The sequence below is a fragment of the Lepisma saccharinum genome, unplaced genomic scaffold, assembly GCF_977018435.1.
Source record: "Lepisma saccharinum unplaced genomic scaffold, izLepSacc3.1 HAP1_SCAFFOLD_291, whole genome shotgun sequence".
Lineage (NCBI taxonomy): Eukaryota > Metazoa > Arthropoda > Insecta > Zygentoma > Lepismatidae > Lepisma > Lepisma saccharinum.
The window spans coordinates 287790-310410 of NW_028143037.1; the positions used below are offsets into that span (position 1 = coordinate 287790).

Here is a 22621-nt window from a genome sequence, read left to right on the forward strand (position 1 = left end):
TCTTGCGACGCGTGATCACCAGACGTTGTTCGAGTCCAGCAGTGCACTCCACCCCCCAGACTTTTCATCTTTGTGATCAGCACCTTTCAGAAGTGCATCATTCCTTGGGACTTTTCATCTTCGTGATCATCACGTTCCTGAGACGCAAGCACCAGTTATTCATGCGACCCGCGATCACCATAAGTGGTTCGTCTACAGCAGTGCGCCCCAACCCCCAACGACTCATAATAATTAGTGATCAGCGCCTTATAGAAGTCATCAGTGTTGATAGACAGCTATCACCAGCACCCCCATCAGAATTCATCAGTTTGGAGAGCAGAGTTCCTCCGACCCCCCGTCAGCTTTTATCATGGGGATGACCATTACTTACCAAATGCCCCCCCCCCCCAGTCATCAGTTTCGGGACCAGCAACGCCCCAGTGCCATCGTCACACTTCAGAATTCACGTTGCCGCCGCTGTTCGTCTGTCCACTCTAGGTTCTTCACGACGCCCCCCCCCTCCCTCGTCGAGTCTTCACTATTTGGCTCCAGTGCCCATCTCCGCACCTCATCTCACCTCCAAGTGCGTCGTTCAGTGCTCACCCTTAACCCCCAGGAAAGCACCCAGTCTGCAGTCGACAGTGTCACCCCCCTCCAGATGGCAAGGATTCTTCACACATGTTCGTGGGTTCGACACCGGTTCCAGGTTTGCCCAACATACATCGCGCGCGTCGTGTGTTTGGGTCCAATCACCGGAAAATGTGAAAATGGACGCTCTACCAGTGCCGTTTTCGCGTGTCTATTCCTTCTGGACTCCCACTGTTCGCGAGTCAGAACCTTTCCCTCAGTGTGTTCTCCTTCGTCCAGGAATAGCCCTTCGGTGAAGTTTTTCGGACTCATTGGATAACCTTGTTTCCAGTTTCCGGTATATCTCCTCTGTGCGTGTGTCGCGCCGCGTATACAAATGCGTGTGTCCGCGTCGATTCGTGTGCTCCGTGTGTTCCCGGTTCGACTCTCGTCGCCGGATCTTCAAGAACATTTCGCCGATCTCCGTTAGCAATGAACGCTCGCCATCGCGATTGCTAATGGAGTATCCTTCAGCTACGTCAAGAACGCTACCTAAGTGTCTTTTTTTCTGTTTCCCTCTGGCCAACCAACATTTCGGCCAGTACTATGTGTCAAAAACACAAACGCGAAGTGTAACATCGGGAATCAGGTTTTTTTTTTTTTTCAGACCGGCAGAAAGACTTAAAATATTTTCTACCTCAATTTCTGCCACTACTGTTATTATTTTTTTTTCCTTTTCAAATTATGTGTATTAACTAAACAGACAATAGTTTGGGGGCGGAACGCCCCATGTATATATATATCATATCGCAATTTGAATGTTTGTACTTGTGAACCCTTCAGGTTGATCCTGTTGTATCTTATTGCATGATTTTTTTCTTGGATATTGATACCAAGTTTTTTTAGGTGATATAGACATTCCCCCGTTAATGGTGTATAAACAATCTCCGTGTTTTCCGAACGATGCGCAATGGAATTAACCTTGCCCAGGAAGCAAAGATACATTTTCTTCTCTCTTACGAGTGCTTCAGTGTTTGCGTGTGCTCCGTGTGTACAGTGATAAACACCGCTACGGTGACACCATGAGAAATGGCGAGTCAGCATCAGCTGAACCCGCGTAGTACGCGTGCCATCAATGTTGTTTATAATCCAGCATGTTAAGATCTTTAAGTGCATGAATTTGGTTGTGTGTAAAATTTATTTTTCCTTACACCCACCCTTGTATAATAGTAATTTTTTTTGGGTTGGTGTAAATAAATTGTTTTCTAGAATTGACTGGTATGGTCGGGCTCGCGTTACAAAAAATTAACTTCCCTGGGTGAAATTAATTTTTTGCCCCAGGCAGGTGTGTCGTATCATGCCCAAGGCATGACTCGAATCCGGGACCCCGGACGCCATAGTCCGATAGCCTAATCATTTCATAAAAAGGGCCCGAGTATGAAAGAAGCTGGAAAGAGCTTCTTTCAAGCAAATGCCACCTGCGATCTTCAGCGGATGTAAAAATCCGCTGATACGAATGCTTCCGGAATCGCAGGGAAGATACTGCAAACACAGCTTTACGCTGAAAGCACCGTTATTGAGAGACGCGTCCTCTCAACGGCCGAAGTTCGAATTTCGTTTAAATAGCTCGGGAGAATATTTCTCTCCCCAGTCGGTATCTGAAATCTATCGCGTGCACAGTTAGTGCCTCGGAATTATACAAGTTGTTGAACTAAGAAAGTTATGGCGTGAATAGTTGTTACCTCCGATTACCGAACGTTACAAAAGGAGTTACAGCGAGGAGTAGTACAATATCGGAAAGGAGTTTTATTTCAGAAGAGTTCACGAGAGTTTCATCAACGAACCAGCGAGTCGATCGTCACTTCCAGATCTACAGGTAACGAACGTTCCTCTATCCTTGTCTTTCATTCTCTCACACCCTTGCCAGACCAGTCAATTGTAGTGTTTAAAGTTAATCGTGAGTGTTGTTCTTATTTCACGGGGCTAGCCCCCTTGCTTGGTTAAGTGTAGACGTAGCTTTTCAGAGTTATACCCCCTCTTACGATACACCTCTCGCAGCCAAATAACTTCGAATATCAGGCTTCACATAGCCTATCTACGATCCCTTAATTTAAAACAATCGGGTGTTTGTACGGAGTAGAGATAAGCAGCAGACCAACATGCCCGAGCTCATTCGAGTGCAAACCAGTATGGCAGCAAAAAGACGTGTGCTGGAAACGTGGTCACAAATGGAAGTGCGGCACGCTATTACCACACAATAAGCAAACTGAAGTCCATCATTCAACGCAAAAGACCAGGGCTCTTGAGTCGAGGGGTTATGTTCTTGGACGACAATGCAAAACCCCACACAGCAAGGGTCACTGCACAACACATTCGTCGTCTGGGATGGGAGAGAATCACCCAGCCTACAGCCCCGATCTTGCACCATCATACTTCCACCTTTTTTCTGCATTAAAGTCAGCACTATCGGGATGTAATTTCGGAAGCAACGAAGAGGTGCAACAGGCTGTGAAGAACTTCCTTAAATAGCTAGGCATCGATTTTTACCAGGAGGGTTTCTTGAAATTGATTTCACGGTATGACAAATGTATCAATGTCGGTGGCGACTATGTGGAAAAATAGCCAAAAGATTTTATTTTGTTATGACATCGTATTCTTCTGTTTGTAATAAAGCTTCCCTGTGGAAAAAAAAATGACCAAATTTACTTTCGGGACATTCCTCGTATAATTTATATTTTAGTTATACAAATTTGTATGGTACAGAACTGTTCTAGTGAAGTCAGAATATATTTTGTTAATAAATTTTAGAGTACAATGAAAAAATAATAAACTAAAGTAAAACAAGAAATATGAATAATTATAGTAATTCATGTTTTATGAAAAATACGAACCTGGGACCTTGTACTGTGCTAGGCAGTCCGCTTGAACGTGCACCAAAAATCCATTTACAAAACACAGGACAATTTTCATTTACTGTGAATTATTATAGTTTCCGCTTAACACTACCCCCCCCCCACCTCCTCCTCCACCAATGCCCTCAAAAACAAGGAAACATTAATAAGATGAACAATACATTTTTTCCCGTATAAATTATTGAAATGCCTTACTTCGGTAACACGTCTGACTACCATGCTAAAAGTCCCGGGTTCGATCCCCGGCTGGTTCAAATCCGGTAACTTTTCTAACATTGGAAGCGGCCCCGGTGCCCACCCAGCATCGAATGAAATGGATACCTGGGGGAAACCCCGGGGGGTAAAGGCAGTCAGGGGCATGATGCTGACCACATCACCCCCACTCACGACCGGATAAAAAAGTGTGGGGCGTTAGCCAATGTCTCTGGCAATGCTCAAACTTCATGATGTGAATTGCAATTCGTGAGCTGGCCCCCGTGGCAGAGTGGTTAGCACATCACGCTACGATGCCAGGGGTCCAGGGTTCGAATCCTGGCTGGGCATGAATGTTTGTGAGTGTCCATTCATAAATTTCATCATATCATCACTCATCCCCATCTTTGCAAATTAGCCAAAATTGGCACAAAAAACGAACTACAATAAAGCAAATCAAGCAATTTAAAAAATTTACCTGTAGGAGTTTATAACAATTATAATTTATTTTCAATATCCACACTCGCTTACATGTGTGCCAAGATAAATATTAGTTTCTACGAGCAGCGTCTTAGTCTTCTTTCTTTTTAACTTGTCTACATTATCTGAAGGATTAAGAAACAATTTTAAATGTCGATGTTAAGTGTAAATTTGCTCATTTTGGTGATAGTGTTTTAAATCATAAATCCTTCACCATGCAAGGCTTTGGGTGCACAACAACTATTTGTAATGTTGTTGAGGAAGTTTGCGCCCTTAATTTTTGGCGAAATGTATTGGAAATTAAAGATAGGCTATATCATCGAAGATCTTAGGAATTACCATAACAATACATACATACACTGCTTGCATTATAATATCTTGACGACTGCTTACTTTTCCCCAACACAGAAGCTAAACAAAATGAAAAACCTCGCTCCTCAGCCGCTATCGGCAATCTCCAAACAGTTACTGCCGTATGTTGAGTGTTCTTTCAGAAGGGCACGTGCTCCGATTCCCAGTTTTTCCCCTTGATTTTTTCGGCTTCTTCCGTTGAGCTAGATAGAACATGGGAAGAATGCAGCAGAGGGAGCTCACTGTGCCAGAGATGCCCTGGGCTCTCCGTGCCTAACCTGGTGAGCTTTTCTTGTCAACAGTCGAGGGAAATTGGGAAATTTTAAGCATTGTGAAGACTTTATGAATGAAAATAGATGCTTTGTAAAATAAGTATATTGAACTGTAGTGTTTTATTTTTGCAGAAAAAAAAAACAAATTGAAAATTTTCCATTTTCAGTTGTGGGTTCGTTTGCTCCGTGAACCCCTTTCAGGCGACGCCTTTGATATTCAATTATCTTGAACTAGATGATTTTCCCTGAGAATTTGATTGTTTCAAATTACCTGATATTTCCAGGTTTCCAGGTGTGGGGGAATCCTGTGATAATAATCCTATCTTTGCACCACTATGCATTATGGATATAATTAATTAAGTATTAGGTAAATCGCAGGTTGCCGTTTCATGAAATGCACTCATATTCACGTAGTATAGCACTGCACCATCTACTTTCCAGATCTTGGCTCTGTCTGCGAGTACACAAACCTAACTCAAGAGGGGCAACAACACTTTTCTACGCGAGACCTACATATTATTATCAAGGTACATCTGTAGGATTATACTAGGGAGGGCCAAGCAAGACGTTTTATTTCCTCATACCCTGGGCTGCTCCCTCAAAAACACTGATTCAGTTTGAAGATATTGCATTCCTGCAATGCCGATGTATCGGTAAGCATCGGTTGGAATTCATCTACTGATACCAGCCGATACTTTTCTGGCATATTGGTCTTTCACAGGATCCACAAAAATGTCATGTGATATTTTCACAGGATGTAATTATCCTGGAAATTATGCAAAAATTAAACTTTTTTATTTTCCAAAAGATTTGTATGGAAAACTGAATTTTTTATTACACAACATCTGTTTTAATATTGTGATGTAATTATTAAATATTCTAAAGCAAATTTATTGGCAAATTCATGCATATAATTGGAGAAGAATATTTATGCACAAATATTGTTCAATATTTTTAACAAATTTTCATTATTGCAATTTTCAAGTATTGGTGGGAATTGGTAGGAGTATCAGTATCAGTTCAAAGTGGTATTGGCTAAGCCCTAGATATTATATATTAGAAAAATGTAATTTTAGGATACAATTAATTTTCCGGGGTGGCATAAAGCAAGTTTCAAAACATGAAAGGAAATAAACTAAACATATTAAAACAAAAAATAATTGACTTCAATCAGATAACGGATAATCAAGTGGAATTTCAAATTATATTCATTATAAAAGTCTAGGGTTGCTTGACATTCTGGGTTTCTGCTACATTCCTAATTTTTAATAAATGAATTCACTGTCCCAGGATATCCGTTTGTCCTGGTTTTTTTTTTCCTTTCAAATGAGAGATTTTCCCTTCAATACTTTTCATTTTGAAGTTGGCTTAACTGCTCTATTGCTATTGTTAAAGCTGCAATGACGTAATAGTTCTCAATCTGATTTTCTTTCAACTATGTAACAAAATAAGTGAGTGTTTACTGTTTAACTTTTGGAGGCAAAGGAGAGCGAGAGTATGCCTGGAAGCATGGCATTGTCAGCTGGGTGCCTCGGTGCGTGGAGATGTGATATTAGTACCATTCTCCAAGATTGACTACTTTGTTGATAGAGACAAAATTATATTTTGCCTGCAAGAGAATCTGGCAAAACTATAAAAAGCTTGAAATTATTTTCCTTCTTTTAACATTAACTGTGACTGACTATTATGTGCTCATACAACCACATATTCATAAGCCATGCACTATTGTGTGTCAAAGAAATGCAATTTCGCCACTACTGCAAAACAAAAATAAACTACTGATTTAAACAAAAATATATATTACTTACATTAAACAGGTACTCGTAAACATAAGCCACAGATACACAATAAACCCCATTGGTATTGAGCTTATTGATAGCAGAAGATTCCTTGGCATCCACCAGCACCATGGATGTAGTTTTTGCAATCGCCACCAAATCATTGCATCCAGAAACCAAAACTTTTACTGCTGCTCCCCCTGCATGTAAAATCCTGCGAATACAAACACAAACATTCACCTGTAGTATTCATCCATAATAGTGAAACTTAAGAGAAGCCAATGTAGAAAATTCTCTGAATCTTATTGACAATGATCATTAGTAGCATGCAATTCAGCATTATCCACTGTCTTGTGCTTCTATTTGCACCTATTCTACAAGTATTTTTTGAGAGAGTACTTTTCCAACATCTTCAGATTGACAATTTATTTTTTCGCCGGTGGTGCAGATCAAACCAAGATGTGTGATTTACTAGAAATCCAGTGTGCTATAGTGTGACCACAAACAAAAGAACATTTGGCCAAAAGCTTTTCCGCACCCATTCAACTCTGGCCATATGGAAGCCTGCTCCACTCTAACCATTCCCTGCACATGCAGCAAGTACAGCACCTTTCATGGCCAAGGTGGCATGGATCGCAAGCTAGTGTGCCAAGACGTGGCCATGTAGCGGCAGCTGGCTTGACAAACAGTAAGACCACATCTGCCGGCAAACTGGATGCAACATCTGCATAACTGGAATCGCTAGTTATGTAATGAAATAAGCTTGTAAAATTACATTTAGAGTTACAATTAAAATCAGCATGTACCTTGTTACAGTGGCCGCGGTGGCTCAGTCGGTAACGTGTCTGACTACCATGCTAAAGGTCCCTGGCCGGTTCAAATCCGGGAACTTTTCTAACGTTGGAAGTGGTCCCGGCGCCCACCCAGTGTCGAATAACATGGGTACCTGGGGGAAACCCTGGGGGGTAAAGGCGGTCACCCCCACTCACGATCGGATCAAGAAAGTGTGGGGCGTTACCCCACATCCCCTATACGCCTTCATGGCGTGGTGCTAAGCACAGGGGAACACTACCTTTTTTTCTTTACCTTGTTACAAGATGTGTTGGAAATGATGTCCTACTGTATTTACGGCATATGTATAGGAAATTTTCACTAACACATCAGTTCCTCTTCCGAAATTGATTCTCTCCTGATATTCTCTTTCAATTCTTCTAATGTATGGCTTCAGGAGGTTTAACAGCTTGGTAGCTTGCCATGCAGATGTCATGAAAATGTCTGTTTATCGTACAAGGCACAAGAAATCATACTCCAACATTGTCTAGTTTCTCCTCAGTAAGTACACACCATTTTACCCTTCACTTCTTAACAAGAACAGACCCTGATTCCCTAAATTTGTTCACAATTATCTGAACACTGTCTCTGTGTGAAGCAGGGACATCTGGGAATTCTGCTGCAAAACCCATTTTAACTTCCTTAGAGGAATTCGTAATGACTTACATAAAAATTCATTGTTTTAAATTTTACGGATAGCGTGGCATTATTAGACTGCAGAAAAGCAACAGTAATACGCATTATAAGACTACAGAAAAGCACGAGTAATATGTAAACTAAAACAAAACAGTCAAACACTTCTTAACACCTTAACACTTTACAAACATGTGGAAAACTGGACACCAGCAATCTGGATACTGAAACACTGACATGCACAGTGCCAAAGTCAGCATACAGCTGTGGGTCTAAATACCAACGGCTCCATGGAGACAATCACCCCTCCCAACTGCAATGTTTGGGATATATTATTATGTCTAATAATATTCAAGACTCAATCATTCTGTATTTTTATCACCACTTTTAACACGCTCGAGAAGTCCACTATATGCTCATGATAGGCTAATCGGAACTGGACCTACAGTTTAAATTTGGATCAGAACAAATCTACAAGGTGCCTTAAAAGGGAATCTGACCTGATACCACTGCAGAGAATGAGTTTTTACTTTATTGTTTATTCTTTTTACTTCTCACAGGTGTTTTTATTTTATTGTTTAGTCTTTTTACTTCTCACATCTCACCTTCAGTTTACCGTGGCAATGGGAGAAATTATGATAACAGGGGCATTGCAAAGGGTGGGGAAGGGGCCTCGTGTCCTATGAGCTTATTTATTTATTTTTTCTAAATGTAATAGAGGTGAGAAAAATAGATGGAAAGGGCTAATTTTTTGGGCGATAAAACTACAACATTAGGCTATGCTTTTAACTGGTTATAAATTCTAGTGAAACATTACAATTTGAATGAATACGTCAACTATTTAGTATTTTAAATAAACCGGGTGGTAGTCATCTGATATTAGAATATTCATGAAGCTAAACAACAACAATGGAACGTTCTCTTACGAAGGTTGATAAGCATAACACAATTTTTGACTCTCATAATTTAGCAGTTCGAGAACATCGAGAAACATTATACACAGCAGAAACAAGAGAAAATTCAGGAAACTTCAGATTTGGTGAAATTTCTTTCGAAATATGACCAATTACCACATGAACATTTCAGACGTACAAAATAAAATTAGATTCACAATAATTATTTATGATCTGAAACTCAACATGAACTGATACAGATAAAGAGCAATGATGTCAAAATGGCAATATTAAAAAAAAGTAAAATTACATAAGTCCAGAGATTTACTAACTTCACATTCAGTTTCAATATTTCTTGCTTTAAGTTCAAAACTTCTTGTTTTACATTCTTGATCAGTGGCAGCGATTGGGTTCCAAATCTGGGGGGAAAGGTGTCAAAACAGGGGGGAAGGCATTTTACTTTCCCTTTATATGTAAGGTTTAGCATAGTGTGGGGCAAAGTAGTAAAAAGTGAGGGGGTAACTGTCCCCCCTCGCCCCCTAATGACTGCTACTGTTCTAGATTATTCTGTAAGTTAACATGACCAAATACAAAACAGTACAACAATGTTTAACATGCAACAGTTATTGTTCATTGCTGAAGCTCCTTACTGTAGCTATGAAACTACATCCAAATACTGACAACCAGACATGCATAAGAATTATATTGTACTACGTATATCTTCAATACCGAATTTCCATTCAAATGTAGACAGATGCTGGCAGCTGAAGGATAGTACGCAAGTCTTTTAATTTTATTATTTTCAGTTGCTTTTCTGCAATTTCTGACTAATAGCTATGATGCAAATTTAGTGATGATGTGATTAAAACCCGGCCACTTAACACACTGTCACTGAACTGGCATGTTTATGTTGTTAATGATGTTACATTGATTTGGCTTATTTTACTTTGCTTTTCTGCCACTTTTGGCTACTCACGAAGATGAAGGGACAGTCACAAAGAACATCCATTCTCAGTGACCCTTATTAATGCTATATATGTTCAAAGGCATTTGTCTGTAAAATAGACAAACCCTGTGGCCAACAGGTGTTAAGAGTGCCAAAGCCTGCCAACCAGATTTCAGTTAGTCTGCGAACTCATAGAGCCTCATCACCGCTGCTGTATGCAGCTTGATAGATTAAATTGCAGAATGAATGCTAGTTATTCTCTATATCTACTAGTTTATATCCTTTGTGTTATATTTTGTGCCAGGTGCTAACAAAATATAACACACAGGATTTTCCTGAAGTAACTTGGATTCTTGCTGTCTCACTTATCTGCCTTGTTTCCATACTAAACGCACCATAGTTGCTAACCAAGACAGTTCCTTTTTTTTAAAAAATAAAATAACCTTACACACTACGTTTCCACCCTATATCTCATGGATTCTTGTCATTCAGATGGGAAGAAAAACTGTAGGATCTCTGCAGATAAGGTTTTTCCCTAACGTTTGGTAGGAGACGTTGTGGAAGTTCCACCTAGGTCAATGAGCCTGCCTCTGCATTGGTGGCCCTATACTAGGTGTGATAGTACAACGTTCTCCGAGCTAGTACAAATTCATCTGCTCTGGAATATTGCTGGGTTTGGAAGGTCCTACGTTTGTTCAGCATCCACTGTTGTTATACTGGGGTGAACTTTGCCACCTTGCCACAGTAAAATTACAGTAATAACAGTAATCCCATTTCACTTCAGGCAAATGTAGGTATGTAATGAAGTAGGTCTTGATAGCCGGTGTGTATGTAGGTATGCAGATAGTATGTATATAATGCAAGACCACTAACGGTTCTTCCTTTTGGGTCTGTGAAGTAATTCCTTAAGCTTGTAGGTTAGGTTGAGTCAGCTATTTCAAGTGGTTTGTGCAATTTTTATTACCTTAGATTTAAACATAGTCAGTATTTGCAAACTCAAAAGAAAGAATGGTGATTACAAGAGATCGCTGTGGATGTAAAAGTGAGATCTTGTTATACACAGATGCTATCAACATTAATATTGAGTGTATATGCAAGTGATAAATCAAGTCGATTGCAATTGGTTCTCCCATGCAAGGCTGTAAGGTACAAATGGCCTTGCGTCCCTCTTCCAATTGAAAAAAAAAAGAGGCCCTCGCAGATGGTAGAGACTTGGACAAAGTTGTGAGGCTTTGAACTGACATCTACCTGTACCAACGCTAGTTGGCCTCATCTTTTCAGGTTAAGAGACATAGTTTGCCCGGGAACCTTCTATGGAATTATGGAGATCTATTGCACCAGAAGGAAAGTATATAAGATGTCCTAACTTTACAGCCTGAAAATCAACAACACAAGGATCCATTCTACGTGCGGATTTGTGGAATCTAAACTTTGAGACATCTCTCAAAAAATCAAAAGCACAATGACTTTGCAGATCACGTAATAATTATTACGGAAGGTAATTCAAGAATAGAGTTGGAAAGATAGGCCAGTATTGTGTTAAACTCTTGAGGACTTGTGAGATACGATGATATAGAAACTAGCATGCATCCAGGCTGTTTGTGTGTGTGTGTGTGAAACTAAGCCCCGTGACAGGTTAAGTTTGCAGCAGGTGTTATGTATTAATCCACGCGAGAACTGCGCTCAGCATGAACTGTGCCAGTCTTGCCTCAACCGCAGAGCTGTTCATATCACAGACAGATCAGCAGTATTGCAGCGGAACTGTATTCCGCGTGCGCATTTGGGGCTATATATGTGACAAGTTGCTGCAAACTTAACCTGTCGCGGGGTTTAGAAGTTGCGCACGAATGACTGATTGCATTAAAAAAAAAAATACTGATGTAACCCTAACTTTTCCTCTTTAATTTCCGTGACTTTGTTTAAATGAAGATTAACCTTTCATCTTCACACTGGGATTTATTACCAGAAGATTACAGCAGTTGTTGTTATAGGTACAGAGTTTTAGAAACAACACAATAAAGAAAAATAACTCCCACACTCAAATTTATGTCACAAGCTCTGAAAGCGTAATTGTTTCAATAATTATTTTCTTATTTCTTCTTGCCACACAAACAATAGCAAAGTATGAAGCTATGACTCAGTGAAATAGTTTTTATGGCACCCATTTCGAAAAAACTAAAATAAGAATTTACTTACACCACACAGGGAATAAACCTAGGATTTCAGCGTAAGAACCAGACATTTTACAGACATGGACACAAGCCGCGGTGAGGAAACCAAGCTATTTGGGTTATTTCTCCATAAGTAGAGGCATGCAAATTTCGTTTTTGACAAAAACACGAAATATGAAATAACATGCTGTAATGTTCATTTTTCATGTTTCTGAAAAGTCTGAGGTGCATTTTTCTACCCTGTTTTGTCACGAAATAATGCAAAATGCGAAATTGACTCAAACACGAAATTTACGGTTTATATACCGACGCGACACTTTCTGAAGTCTAAAGTATCCTGTGAGTTATGCAATTAACGGAAAGTTGATTAATTCTGCTGTAAATATTTGAGAAGCAAAAATGGACCCCTTTACACAGGTATAAACTTATTACTCTGGTAACTACATAAATGTGCTATTAGAAGGGATAAGTTTATTTTGTGTAATAAGTGCAGTTTTTATAACTAATTTAGGATTATATTCACAATTTTAAAACCAAAATGTCATTTTATATATGACTTTTGATGTGATTATTCACCGCTATAACACCGAAATTTTATTTTATTTACCGCTTTTGAACCCGAAATAGACTGTTTTTGTACCGAAATTTTGCTTTTTATTTACCAAAAATATGTGCCTCTATCCATAAGATTGTATCTTTGCCTGAGCATCTCGAAACTATCGATGTTGCTTCTCTCTAATTACATTCATTTGAAAGCAATACGTTTCATCGGAGAGTGTCTCTATGATGTTCACACATTGCTCACAGAATTAAGTAAAGGTGATTGCATTTAAATTAATGAAGGCAATTGGAGTTCGTGCTTCTGTGCAGGATTAGTGTTTCCCACCCTAAATGATCACCCTTCTCCAGTTTCCGTTAACATAGCAGATTCTGCTATGTGATGACGAATCTTATTAGCCAACGGCACAAATATGTTTATATTTTTAAACTATTTATTTCATGAAGGAGAGTCATTATTCAGGAATCTACAACCTAAATCATTCAGCCTGTACTGATTTTTCAAGCTTTATTATCCCTACTCTTGTGTTCAATGACATGCTAGGAAAGCAGTATGCACACCTAAGAGAAAGAAACGAATGTGATCCTGAAGTCACATAATTCGGGCAGTTGTAGAAAGAGATACACTCCTATTACTTTGGATTGTTTATTTTGTCCCATCCACATTTTGAATCTCAATTTGATTTAATTTTTGTTTTTTATAATCGTGCTTCTGCCACTTTTGGCTAAACACAACGATGATGATAAATGACGATATGAGACACCTGCAACGAACACCCAGGTTCAGGCCAGAATATGAACCCAGGTCATGTAAGTGAATGTAGACTTTGAAGTTACGTTATGCTAGGGGAAGGGGATAATTGACACAGCATCCACTCTCTTCTGCTTTCAAAAAAATGTCAGCTTATCCCCAAGTGAAGAAACTGAGGCAGGGGTTTAAGTTAGTTAGTTAGTTGGTTAGTTATGGAATACTGAGTTTTTGGACACATTTTCCTTCGGAAAATTTTCCCTGCTGTTGGAATGTAAAATTTGACACTGCATTGCATTAATAATTTCAATGTAATGTTTTTCCAGTAACAGTTTTCTTTCACTCGGAAAGTCAGAAAATTCCCTGCAAGTGGTGAAATACTTTAGTGGTAATCAACGCTGCAGAGTGCAATTTTCCGAACCTTGACTTTGGCTGTACTGCCACACTCAATCGCGTACGAAGCTGGACTTCAACTCAAATGAGTGTGCAAGTTTATCTGAAGAGAAGTGTCCCTGCCTCACGAAATACTTCACCAACGAGTCTTACAAATCTAAAGGTGGCAACTATGTCCCTCATGGTGTAACGAAAATGGGCTCGGCTGGTGTCTTATGACCAGCATGGCTATTGACCGCCACCTTCTTCCCCGCTGAGACTTCTTCAACCCCCTGCACATGTGTCAACTTGGTTAGGCGAGCTCTTGGATGGTTCGGACTGTTGCCTCGAGAGGGTATGAAACAGATGGTGATGCCGCGAGAAGGTTGGGGCGGTCGTCAGCTTGCTTAGCCAATTCGAATCTCCTTGTCAACTATAAATTCATTAATTTAAAAATACATTGGCGAGGCATGCATTTCTTCTGAGGATAGTGTCATGGCATGGTGGCTCTCCCCTGCATTAATGTTCTGTTGTACTAAGGTAAGGTAAAGTAAAGTTCCCCATGCATATACCACCATGCCATGAAGGCACATTTAGGGGAATTAGGAATAGGGCCGGACACATTCATGATCTTGGCCATTTTAGAGGTGATGTGATCAGCACCATGCTCCAGCCACCTTTACCACCCACATACCCGTTGATTTGAGGCTGGGTTGGCCCCAGAGCCACTTTATGCAGGGACAAGGCCAGAAAAATTTCAACCTTAGATCACCCACCCTGGGAATCGAACCTGGGGCTCTCACGTGGCAGTCAGATGCCCTACTGATTAGACTGCCATGGGTCTTGGACAACAGATATATTTGGGTGTGCAGTGCTACTGTGCAGAAAACTTTTGTGATCAACGTGCACAGCACATAGTCATTGAAAGCTTACTTAGCAATAATGAGGGAACTTTCCTCTACAAGATATGTACTACGATCAGGGGTGCCCATCCCACCTCCCCCATGGATGAATTCCCCTAAAGTTGTTCATCAAAATCCCCCCAAAAGAATTCCTCATTTTAAAAAATTAAATTTTCGAAATACGTAAGCTTTAGACAACAAAAACACAGTATTTTATACGAGGGGCATGTCAAAAAAGAGGGCCGATTGGTTATTACAGTGAATAAAATCAAGTTAGAAAATTTTTATTTTGATGCTATACAAGTGCATAACTTGGCTATTTTTCTAAATAGTCACCATGACGATCCAAGCATTTTTGGTATCGTGGAACAAGTTTACGTAGATCCTCTGTGTAGAAATCTGCCGACTGGGACTTGGCCAGTCGACAACTGATGTCTTGAGAACTTCACTATCATCGAAACTTTGCAAACCAAGCCGCTTTTTGAGGTGAAGGAACAGAAAGTAATCACTTGGGGCAAGATTGGGACTGTATGGTGGGTGATTCAAACATTCCCATCGGAATTTTTTAACTGCCGCAACAGTACAGTCAGCTGTGTTTGGGCGGGCGTAGTCATGAATAAGCAGAATTCCAGACCGTAACATTCCTCTTCGCTGGTTTTGGATGGCAGATCGCAGATTAGACAGTGTTAGGCAATGCACAACTGCTGTGATGATTCATCCCGGTTCCAAGAATTCCATGAGGATTACACCTTTTTGGTCTCAAAACATTGTTGCCATGATTTTGTAATGTGATGGTGTTTGCTTGAATTTCTTCGGTTTCGGTGAACCGGAGTGACACCATTGTATGGATTGTTAATTCGACTCCCCAGTGACATGCGATATCCAGGTTTCGTCTCCAGTCAATATGTGAGAAAGCAAGTCATCCCATCCTTCTCCCAGCGGGCCAAAAAATAAAGTGCTGACTTCATTCTTTCACCTTTGCGAGTGTTTGCCAACATTTTTGGCACCCACCTCGCAAACATTTTGCAATAACCCAGATTGTCAGTTACAATTTGGTTCAATGTTTTATGAGGCACTTCAGGAAACTCCTAGCCTAGATCAGTAAGGGTGAAAAGGCAATTGGATCGCACTTTCTCATCAACACGTTGCAAAGGTCGTCCGCCTGAACACTAGGCCTGCCGCTCCGCTTGTCATCATGAACATTTGAACGTCCTTCCCGTTGTCTTACCTTTCCTTCACTCATTACTGTTGGTCTGTAAATGGCACCCAATTCCCGATGAATGTTAGCTGCACTCAGTACATTTGCGTTGAGAAATCTAATCACCGACCTCACCTCGCATTTGGTGGGATTTTCTATTACAGCAGCCATTTCCACTTCCTGCTACTCGCACGTATGCACCTCCACACTGAGAAATATACCTCTGTTGCAGCCACGGATTACTAAAGCATGCTCTCATGCACGTGCAGCTTCGTCAGTGTTGCCAGTCCCAAGTAAAAAATGATTGGCCCTTTTTTTGACATGTGCCTCATAATTGTCCACTCAGTCATAGCACAGGATCACATACAAACTACCACTCAGTCGTTGCACAGGATCACATACAAACTAAACAAATCTAAACAAATCGTGCCTGAAATCATTCAACATAAAACTGACGTCAGCATGTGAGAAGTTCCAAGCTGACTCTGAAATCTCAAAGAAAAAAACAGATATTGTTTACCACTGGGTGTGATGTCAACAATCGAGAGGCACATGACATTCGAAACCTTTCATTACAGTTGAAATTAAAATAAAAGACCAAGGACAGGACAGAACAAGCATGGCTCACTTTCATGTTTGCTACCATAAAATGTACAAAACTGCTCAGACTCACTGTCATTGTCAGTGTACTTAACCTTATTCTTAACAGTTTGTCTGCTTGACTAACCTTGTATTAATGCGAACAGCACGTTTCCCCCTCCAACCCCCTTTACAAAAAGATTCTAAAGGCATAACAGGTGGTGTTTCATTTCAACTCCATTGCTGCGATCATTAACAGGTAGGTAGAAAAACTGTACATAATAACCATAACTAAAGATCAATAAGAAGTCAATCAAATGAAACAACCCCCCCCCCCCATTTTTGTGTGAATAGAATTGGTAGTTTACTATAATTTTTTTCTAAATTTTTTGTAATACATTTTCCTTTTTGTTAATGATTCATTACTCAACGATTGGTTACATTACTGAAAACACCAGAATGAGAGTCCACCTTCATGGAATCTCAGGACAAAAAATATTTCATATAAAGGTAAGAAGAATACATAACATTGCAACAAGTGTCATATTTGAAAAGCTTTAGTAGAAGAGAGGAGACAACTCAAGGAAATTCTGTCGATTCATTGGGGTATTATAGGTAACACATTCCCCCAGAAGGGGAAAATTTTGCAAACTGAGGGGTGGTACAGTAACCAGAATATTTATTAATCTCCTCATCACTCCTTCAAATACTACCCCGATTGAAACTCTTTTTGGATCATAAAATGTTAATATTACAATAAAACTGAAATGACTTGAAATAATTGTTTCAATTTTACACCTTGAGTTGCCAACTCTGAATATGTACATGTTGTCTTAGTATGGGCATCTTGTCTCACTGTACTATATTGGATGGAAATTAGAAATTCAAACTAGAAGCTGTGTTGAGGTTCTCAGAAAAGGTAGATTGCTATTTGTGAAGCTCGAGTACTGGCCAGGTTATGAATTTGTAGTAAATATAGTAAAATTAGGACTGAGTTGATACCACTATGAACCAATACTGATACTCTTACAGATTCCCACCGATACCAACACTTGAAAATTCAATGAAAGTTGCTTAAAATATTGAACAATATTAGTACATTCTCCAATTACATGCATCAATTTACCAAGAAATTTTCTTTAGAATATTCAAGAATTACATCAGAATATTAAAACAGATGTTATAACCACAAAATCCAGGTTTTTATGCAAAATCAGTGACGTGCACTGAGGAGTAGCTAGTCTAGCAGAGATAGATCAATCAATCTCAAATCTCTAATTATTTTCAAATTACAATATTTATTGTTTTGTTGAAGCCACAGTTCATATGCAATACTTTTTTTCACGCGCTTCTCGTCCCTCTGTGCGTTCAGCGGCCTAGCTCGCTCTTTCTCCGCCTCACAGTTCCAGGTAGAAACGGGTTTTCGAAGGGAAAGGGAAGATTTTTGCCTCTACTTCCCTTGCCCCCTCACCCCCGCTCCAATGGTTGAAAGCCCGTGCTTTCAGGTCCTCCAGTCTATCTCCTATAGGACAGATAGGGGATTGGATTCCCTTCGCTTCCTTTGTAAATCCTCTAAAGAACTAAGGGGAAATTTTTCTGCAGTACTTCTGTCCTCTGTATTTACACTACCTTTTACACGTTGTACAATATGTATGTATAATATGGAATGTACTTTTATCATTTATGCAATTGGAACGTCTTACGTGCAGACAAAATTTTAAGCTTTTTTTAAAAAATATGGAATATATAATGATTAAGTAACAAATATTTGCTCACGCTCTCTCTTGCTCTCGTTTTAGTAGTGTTTTATTTAAATATACTAATCTCTTGGCCTCCAATAAAAAAATGGATAAGCTAAACAATCGTAAATACGGATGTACTTATTTGGGCAAGAGAACGCGCGTTCTAATTCTTGTTGTTGGTTTGGTTTATTTTACTTCGCTTTTCTGCCACATTTGGTTATCGCGAAAATGAGGATGAGTGATGATATGATGAAACTGATGAAGGGACCTCACAATGAACAATTCAGGCCGGGATTCGTGACAAGCGTGCATTCTTGTTCTTATGTGTTATACTCTGCCTGCAGTGAAAATTAGAAATGAAAAAGGTATCCCAGAACTCAAAAAGCCAAATGAATATCATTGAAGAAAGTAGAAAAATGGTTTGTTTAAAGTTGTGTTTTGTTACACATCGCTTTTTCTAGCTGTATAGATTTAATCGGAATAAGTAGCTAAGAGCTTGGAAAGTCGTGAGGGACAATCATAAACAGAGAATTCTAGGCTCCTGAGTTCACAGTGCCCTGCAGATGCACTGGGAGAAAATTATTTGTATTTTCTTCTCTTCCATCGCTTTACCTAATTTCTGCCATGACTATGAACGTTGATTAAATTAAACGGGTGACGAGTGGTTGCAAATAAACACTCATGCAAAGGCCAGGGCTCGAGCCCGGATCCTTCAGTAACGAGATCGTGAGATGGGTAAATTATGGAAATCAAGCAATGCAAAAGTTTTGAAAAAACATTAATCATATATAAAGATGGTATTTCAAAAATTAAATTGAAAATTACTACTCAGGAGAAATGCAGTTTGCTTTACCGATACCCACGTATCCGAATGGTTAGCGCCTTCCTCACATGTTTGTTGTCGGCCGACCTCCGTGGGGGAGTGGAAGTGGTCCCGGATCTGTACCCGATGGAGGCATATAGTAGTTCGGATCCCACATTAAACTATAGGTCTAGTCTCGATTAGCCTTTCTGTGTATAAAGTGGACTTAAAACATCAAATCAACCAACCGTGGGGGAGTGGTTACCACAGCGTGCTACAACACCAGGAGTTCCTGGTTCGAACCCCTACCTGGATATGGGTGTCCTTTGTGTTTGTCTGTTCATTAATTTTGTCATATAATCTTCGCGATTAACCAAATGTATAAAAAAACGAATCAAATAAAATCATTCATTGATTGATTGTTTGATTTGGTTTATTTTACTTCGCTTTCCGCCATTTTTAGATAATCGCGAAGACGATATGATAAAATTGATGAAGGGCAAGGGACACACAAAGATCACCCATTGCCAAGCCGAGATTCAAACCCGGCATCTCTGGCTCAGTAGTCAAATCAAATCGTTTTTGATTTTCGAAAGTGGGTGGTAGTTATGTATACAATTTTTTGTAGTCATTCCTAACTTTGCAATTTTTCCTGTATTTGATGTTCTTTTTTTAGAAATACTGGGCCCTAAAAGGGGGGGGGGGGGCATTATGACCCGTTGGGCATGCCACTCATTGCTACCCCAAGTTTCGACGTCACCGCACGTCACTGTGCAAAATTGGTGCAAAATGGAAATAAAGTTTGAATTTTGCATAATTTCTAGGATAGTTATACTCCACGTGTTGTGGACCCCGTGAAAGACCAAAATGTCGGAATGGTTTCAGCTGGTATCGGTAAATGAATTTGATTGATTGATTTGCTTTATTTTACTTCGCTTTTTGTGCTACTTTTGACTAATTTGCAAAGATGTGGATAAGTGATGAGATGATGACATTGATGAATGGGCACTCACAAACACCACCCATGCCCAGGCCAGGATTCGAATCTGGGATCCCTGGCATTGTAGCAAGATGTGCTAACCACTTGATACTTTCTGATACCGATATCACTTACTGATGCCAATGTATCTGTATTGGCAGATATATCAGATCAGTCCTAAGTAAAATATATAATTTTTACATTAGTATTAAATGTTGTTTGATTAAGTTACAAGTAGACAAGTCTGTGAATAGACAAATATGTTGGGGTAAGTATGGCAATCTGACCTTGCAGGATGCATTGCAATTGGCAATGGCCATCCAACAGCCTACTGTATACCAGTAGCGGCTCGTGTATAAAATTTAGTGGTTCTGGAAAGAAAAAAGAAAAAAAAAAAGTACGAATTTTGGTTGTAAGGTATATGCACATCAGAAGTACGTGATCATGCAGTCAGAGGAAAAAAGAAGCCATTTTGATTAAGATAAAATATATATTTTTTTAAAAAAAAGTATCATGCAAACATACCTTATCATTTGTAAATGAACTCCATTCATCAAGTATAGGGCTAGCATAAATGATTCATTCGTTTTGAAAAGGCTATATTTTCAAAAGTATTACACGTACACACATGAAAGATATATGAAAAGAACCACAAACTCACCAAGTTTATACACCCTCTACAAATGTTCAATATGTGCCCCTTTGGTTACACGACACACGTCCAGACGATACTCGAGCTCATTCCATACATTTTGTAGCATAGTCCTGTCAATGGTCTGCACTGCAGCACTGATGCGTTCTTTGAGCTCAACTAAGGATTGCGGTAGTGGGGGTACGTAAACAAGGTCCTTAACGTACCCCGCAGGAAGAAGTTGCAGGGTGTTAAATCAGGAGATCTGGGAGGCCAGGGGAACAAAGCTAGGTCATCCTCACAAATACACCCAATCCAGCGATGCGGAAGTTCATCAATTAGGTAGTCACGAACTGGGATGTTCCAATGAGGGGGTGCCCCATCTTGTTGGGAGATAAAATCCCTGAAGTCAGCACTGAGTTGCGGGAACAACCACAACTGCAACATATCCAGGTAACATTTACCGGTCACAGTTTGCTCAGCAAAGAAAAACACCCCATACATCTTTGTTTGCGACACTGCACAGAAAACATTCACCTTTGACGAATCTCTTGACGAATCTCTTTCAACTGTCACGACTGCACGTGGATTTTCCGTGCCCAGAATCACACATTATGACGATTCACGTTCCCGGATAGGTGAAACATTGCTTCATCGCTAAATATCAACTTGGCGGCGAAATAATAAATAATAGAAAAAGATAATGATCTCGTGCTGCCACCTGGAATACACAATACAAACTTGGTGAATTTGTGGTTCTTTTCATATATCTTTCATGTGTGTACGTGTAATACTTTTGAAAATATAGCCTTTTCAAAACGAATGAATCATTTATGCTAGCCCTGTATTATTCAAATATTCGCACAGAAAATACACAAAATTCATCAACACATTTCACTACCCTCGGGTTTGGACTCTAATACTGTGATAAACGAAGGGATAGTTCCAACTTTTCACAATGAATGACCTTCCACTCAGCAGGAGGGAAGAGGCTCAGGCAGAGGGTTACCATGGCTTTCGAATCAGCAGTGCCAACCCTAGAACAATATAGTTCTTTCTGGAATTAGTATTGCGTCGCCTGAACAATGACCGAATAAAATAAAACAAATTGGTGGTACGTCTTAGTTTCTAGTTTCGTACTTTTACCTCTCTTTTCTACCTATTGAGTTTATCATGACGTTGAATGTGAATAGTAAAGTAGGTGGCAGAAATTATTTTATTTCGCAACTAAAATAGAAGTTTTCGTTTCCCAGTGGTTGGCAACCCTTCTTCATTCTGCAAGCCATGCAGCTGAACCCCACTCTATGCAAAGCAATGGGAACCGGCTAAAGCGCGGGAAAACCTCATACATGGAGAGGATAGCGACCCGGCGGTTCCAGCACTCAGAGATTAAAACAAAGCAAGGGAGGCAGCCAGGTGAGTACAACCAATGATCGAATGATCTAAAGAGCAAAATCTCTTGCTTCGTAAAATATAAAATAACTAATTTCCTAAGTAAATTATTTTGATAAAAGATATGGTCGTTCTGCTGCTCTGCAGTTCTTATTGCAGGGCCACCCATGCTGTATACTGCAACACAAACTGCTTGAAGTAATGGAGTCTGTACATGTTACATAATTCTATGATCAGGTTTGATTCATTGCTCATCACTTCAGAGTTACAAACCATTCTTTTTTTTGTTGTTGTTGTTGTTGTTGTTTGTCACACATTATCATGCTGTCTACAATTTTGCAAAAAAAAAAAAATCCAGACCAACAACCAGAATTTTCCAGATTAGAGCAATTCATATACAGGTAATGAAAAATGAATGGTGCAACTTTACACAGTTATTATGATGTTACTATTTATGATAGAAAATCAGACAAGGCATCAACATAAAGAAAAACTCTGGAAGTTGTATTCCCACTTAGTGGGCTTATTCCGCTTAGCCGATGCTCCACCAGGATCGCCAGTGTCGCAAAATGGCTAATGACCAGTAGAAGGTGTATTGTTGGTTTCTTTGAAAAAAAGCAGGGCAAAATGCGAACCCTGTTCTGTGGACATATTGGCATCGGTGGATGTATTTCATCGTAGCGTCGATGATTCAAGGTATTTCAAGATATTTG

At 39.7% G+C, this 22621-nt stretch overlaps 1 protein-coding gene across 1 annotated transcript in view; it reads right to left on the reverse strand.

Moving 5' to 3' along the window:
• The window catches only part of LOC145982659 (uncharacterized), a 217447-nt gene that overhangs the window by 142588 nt on the left and 52238 nt on the right, over positions 1-22621 (reverse strand). The window contains exon 4 of the mRNA XM_083116033.1: positions 6562-6745. Within this exon, the coding sequence (XP_082972159.1) occupies positions 6562-6745 (184 nt within the window). The remainder of the gene's footprint in view (positions 1-6561; positions 6746-22621) is intronic.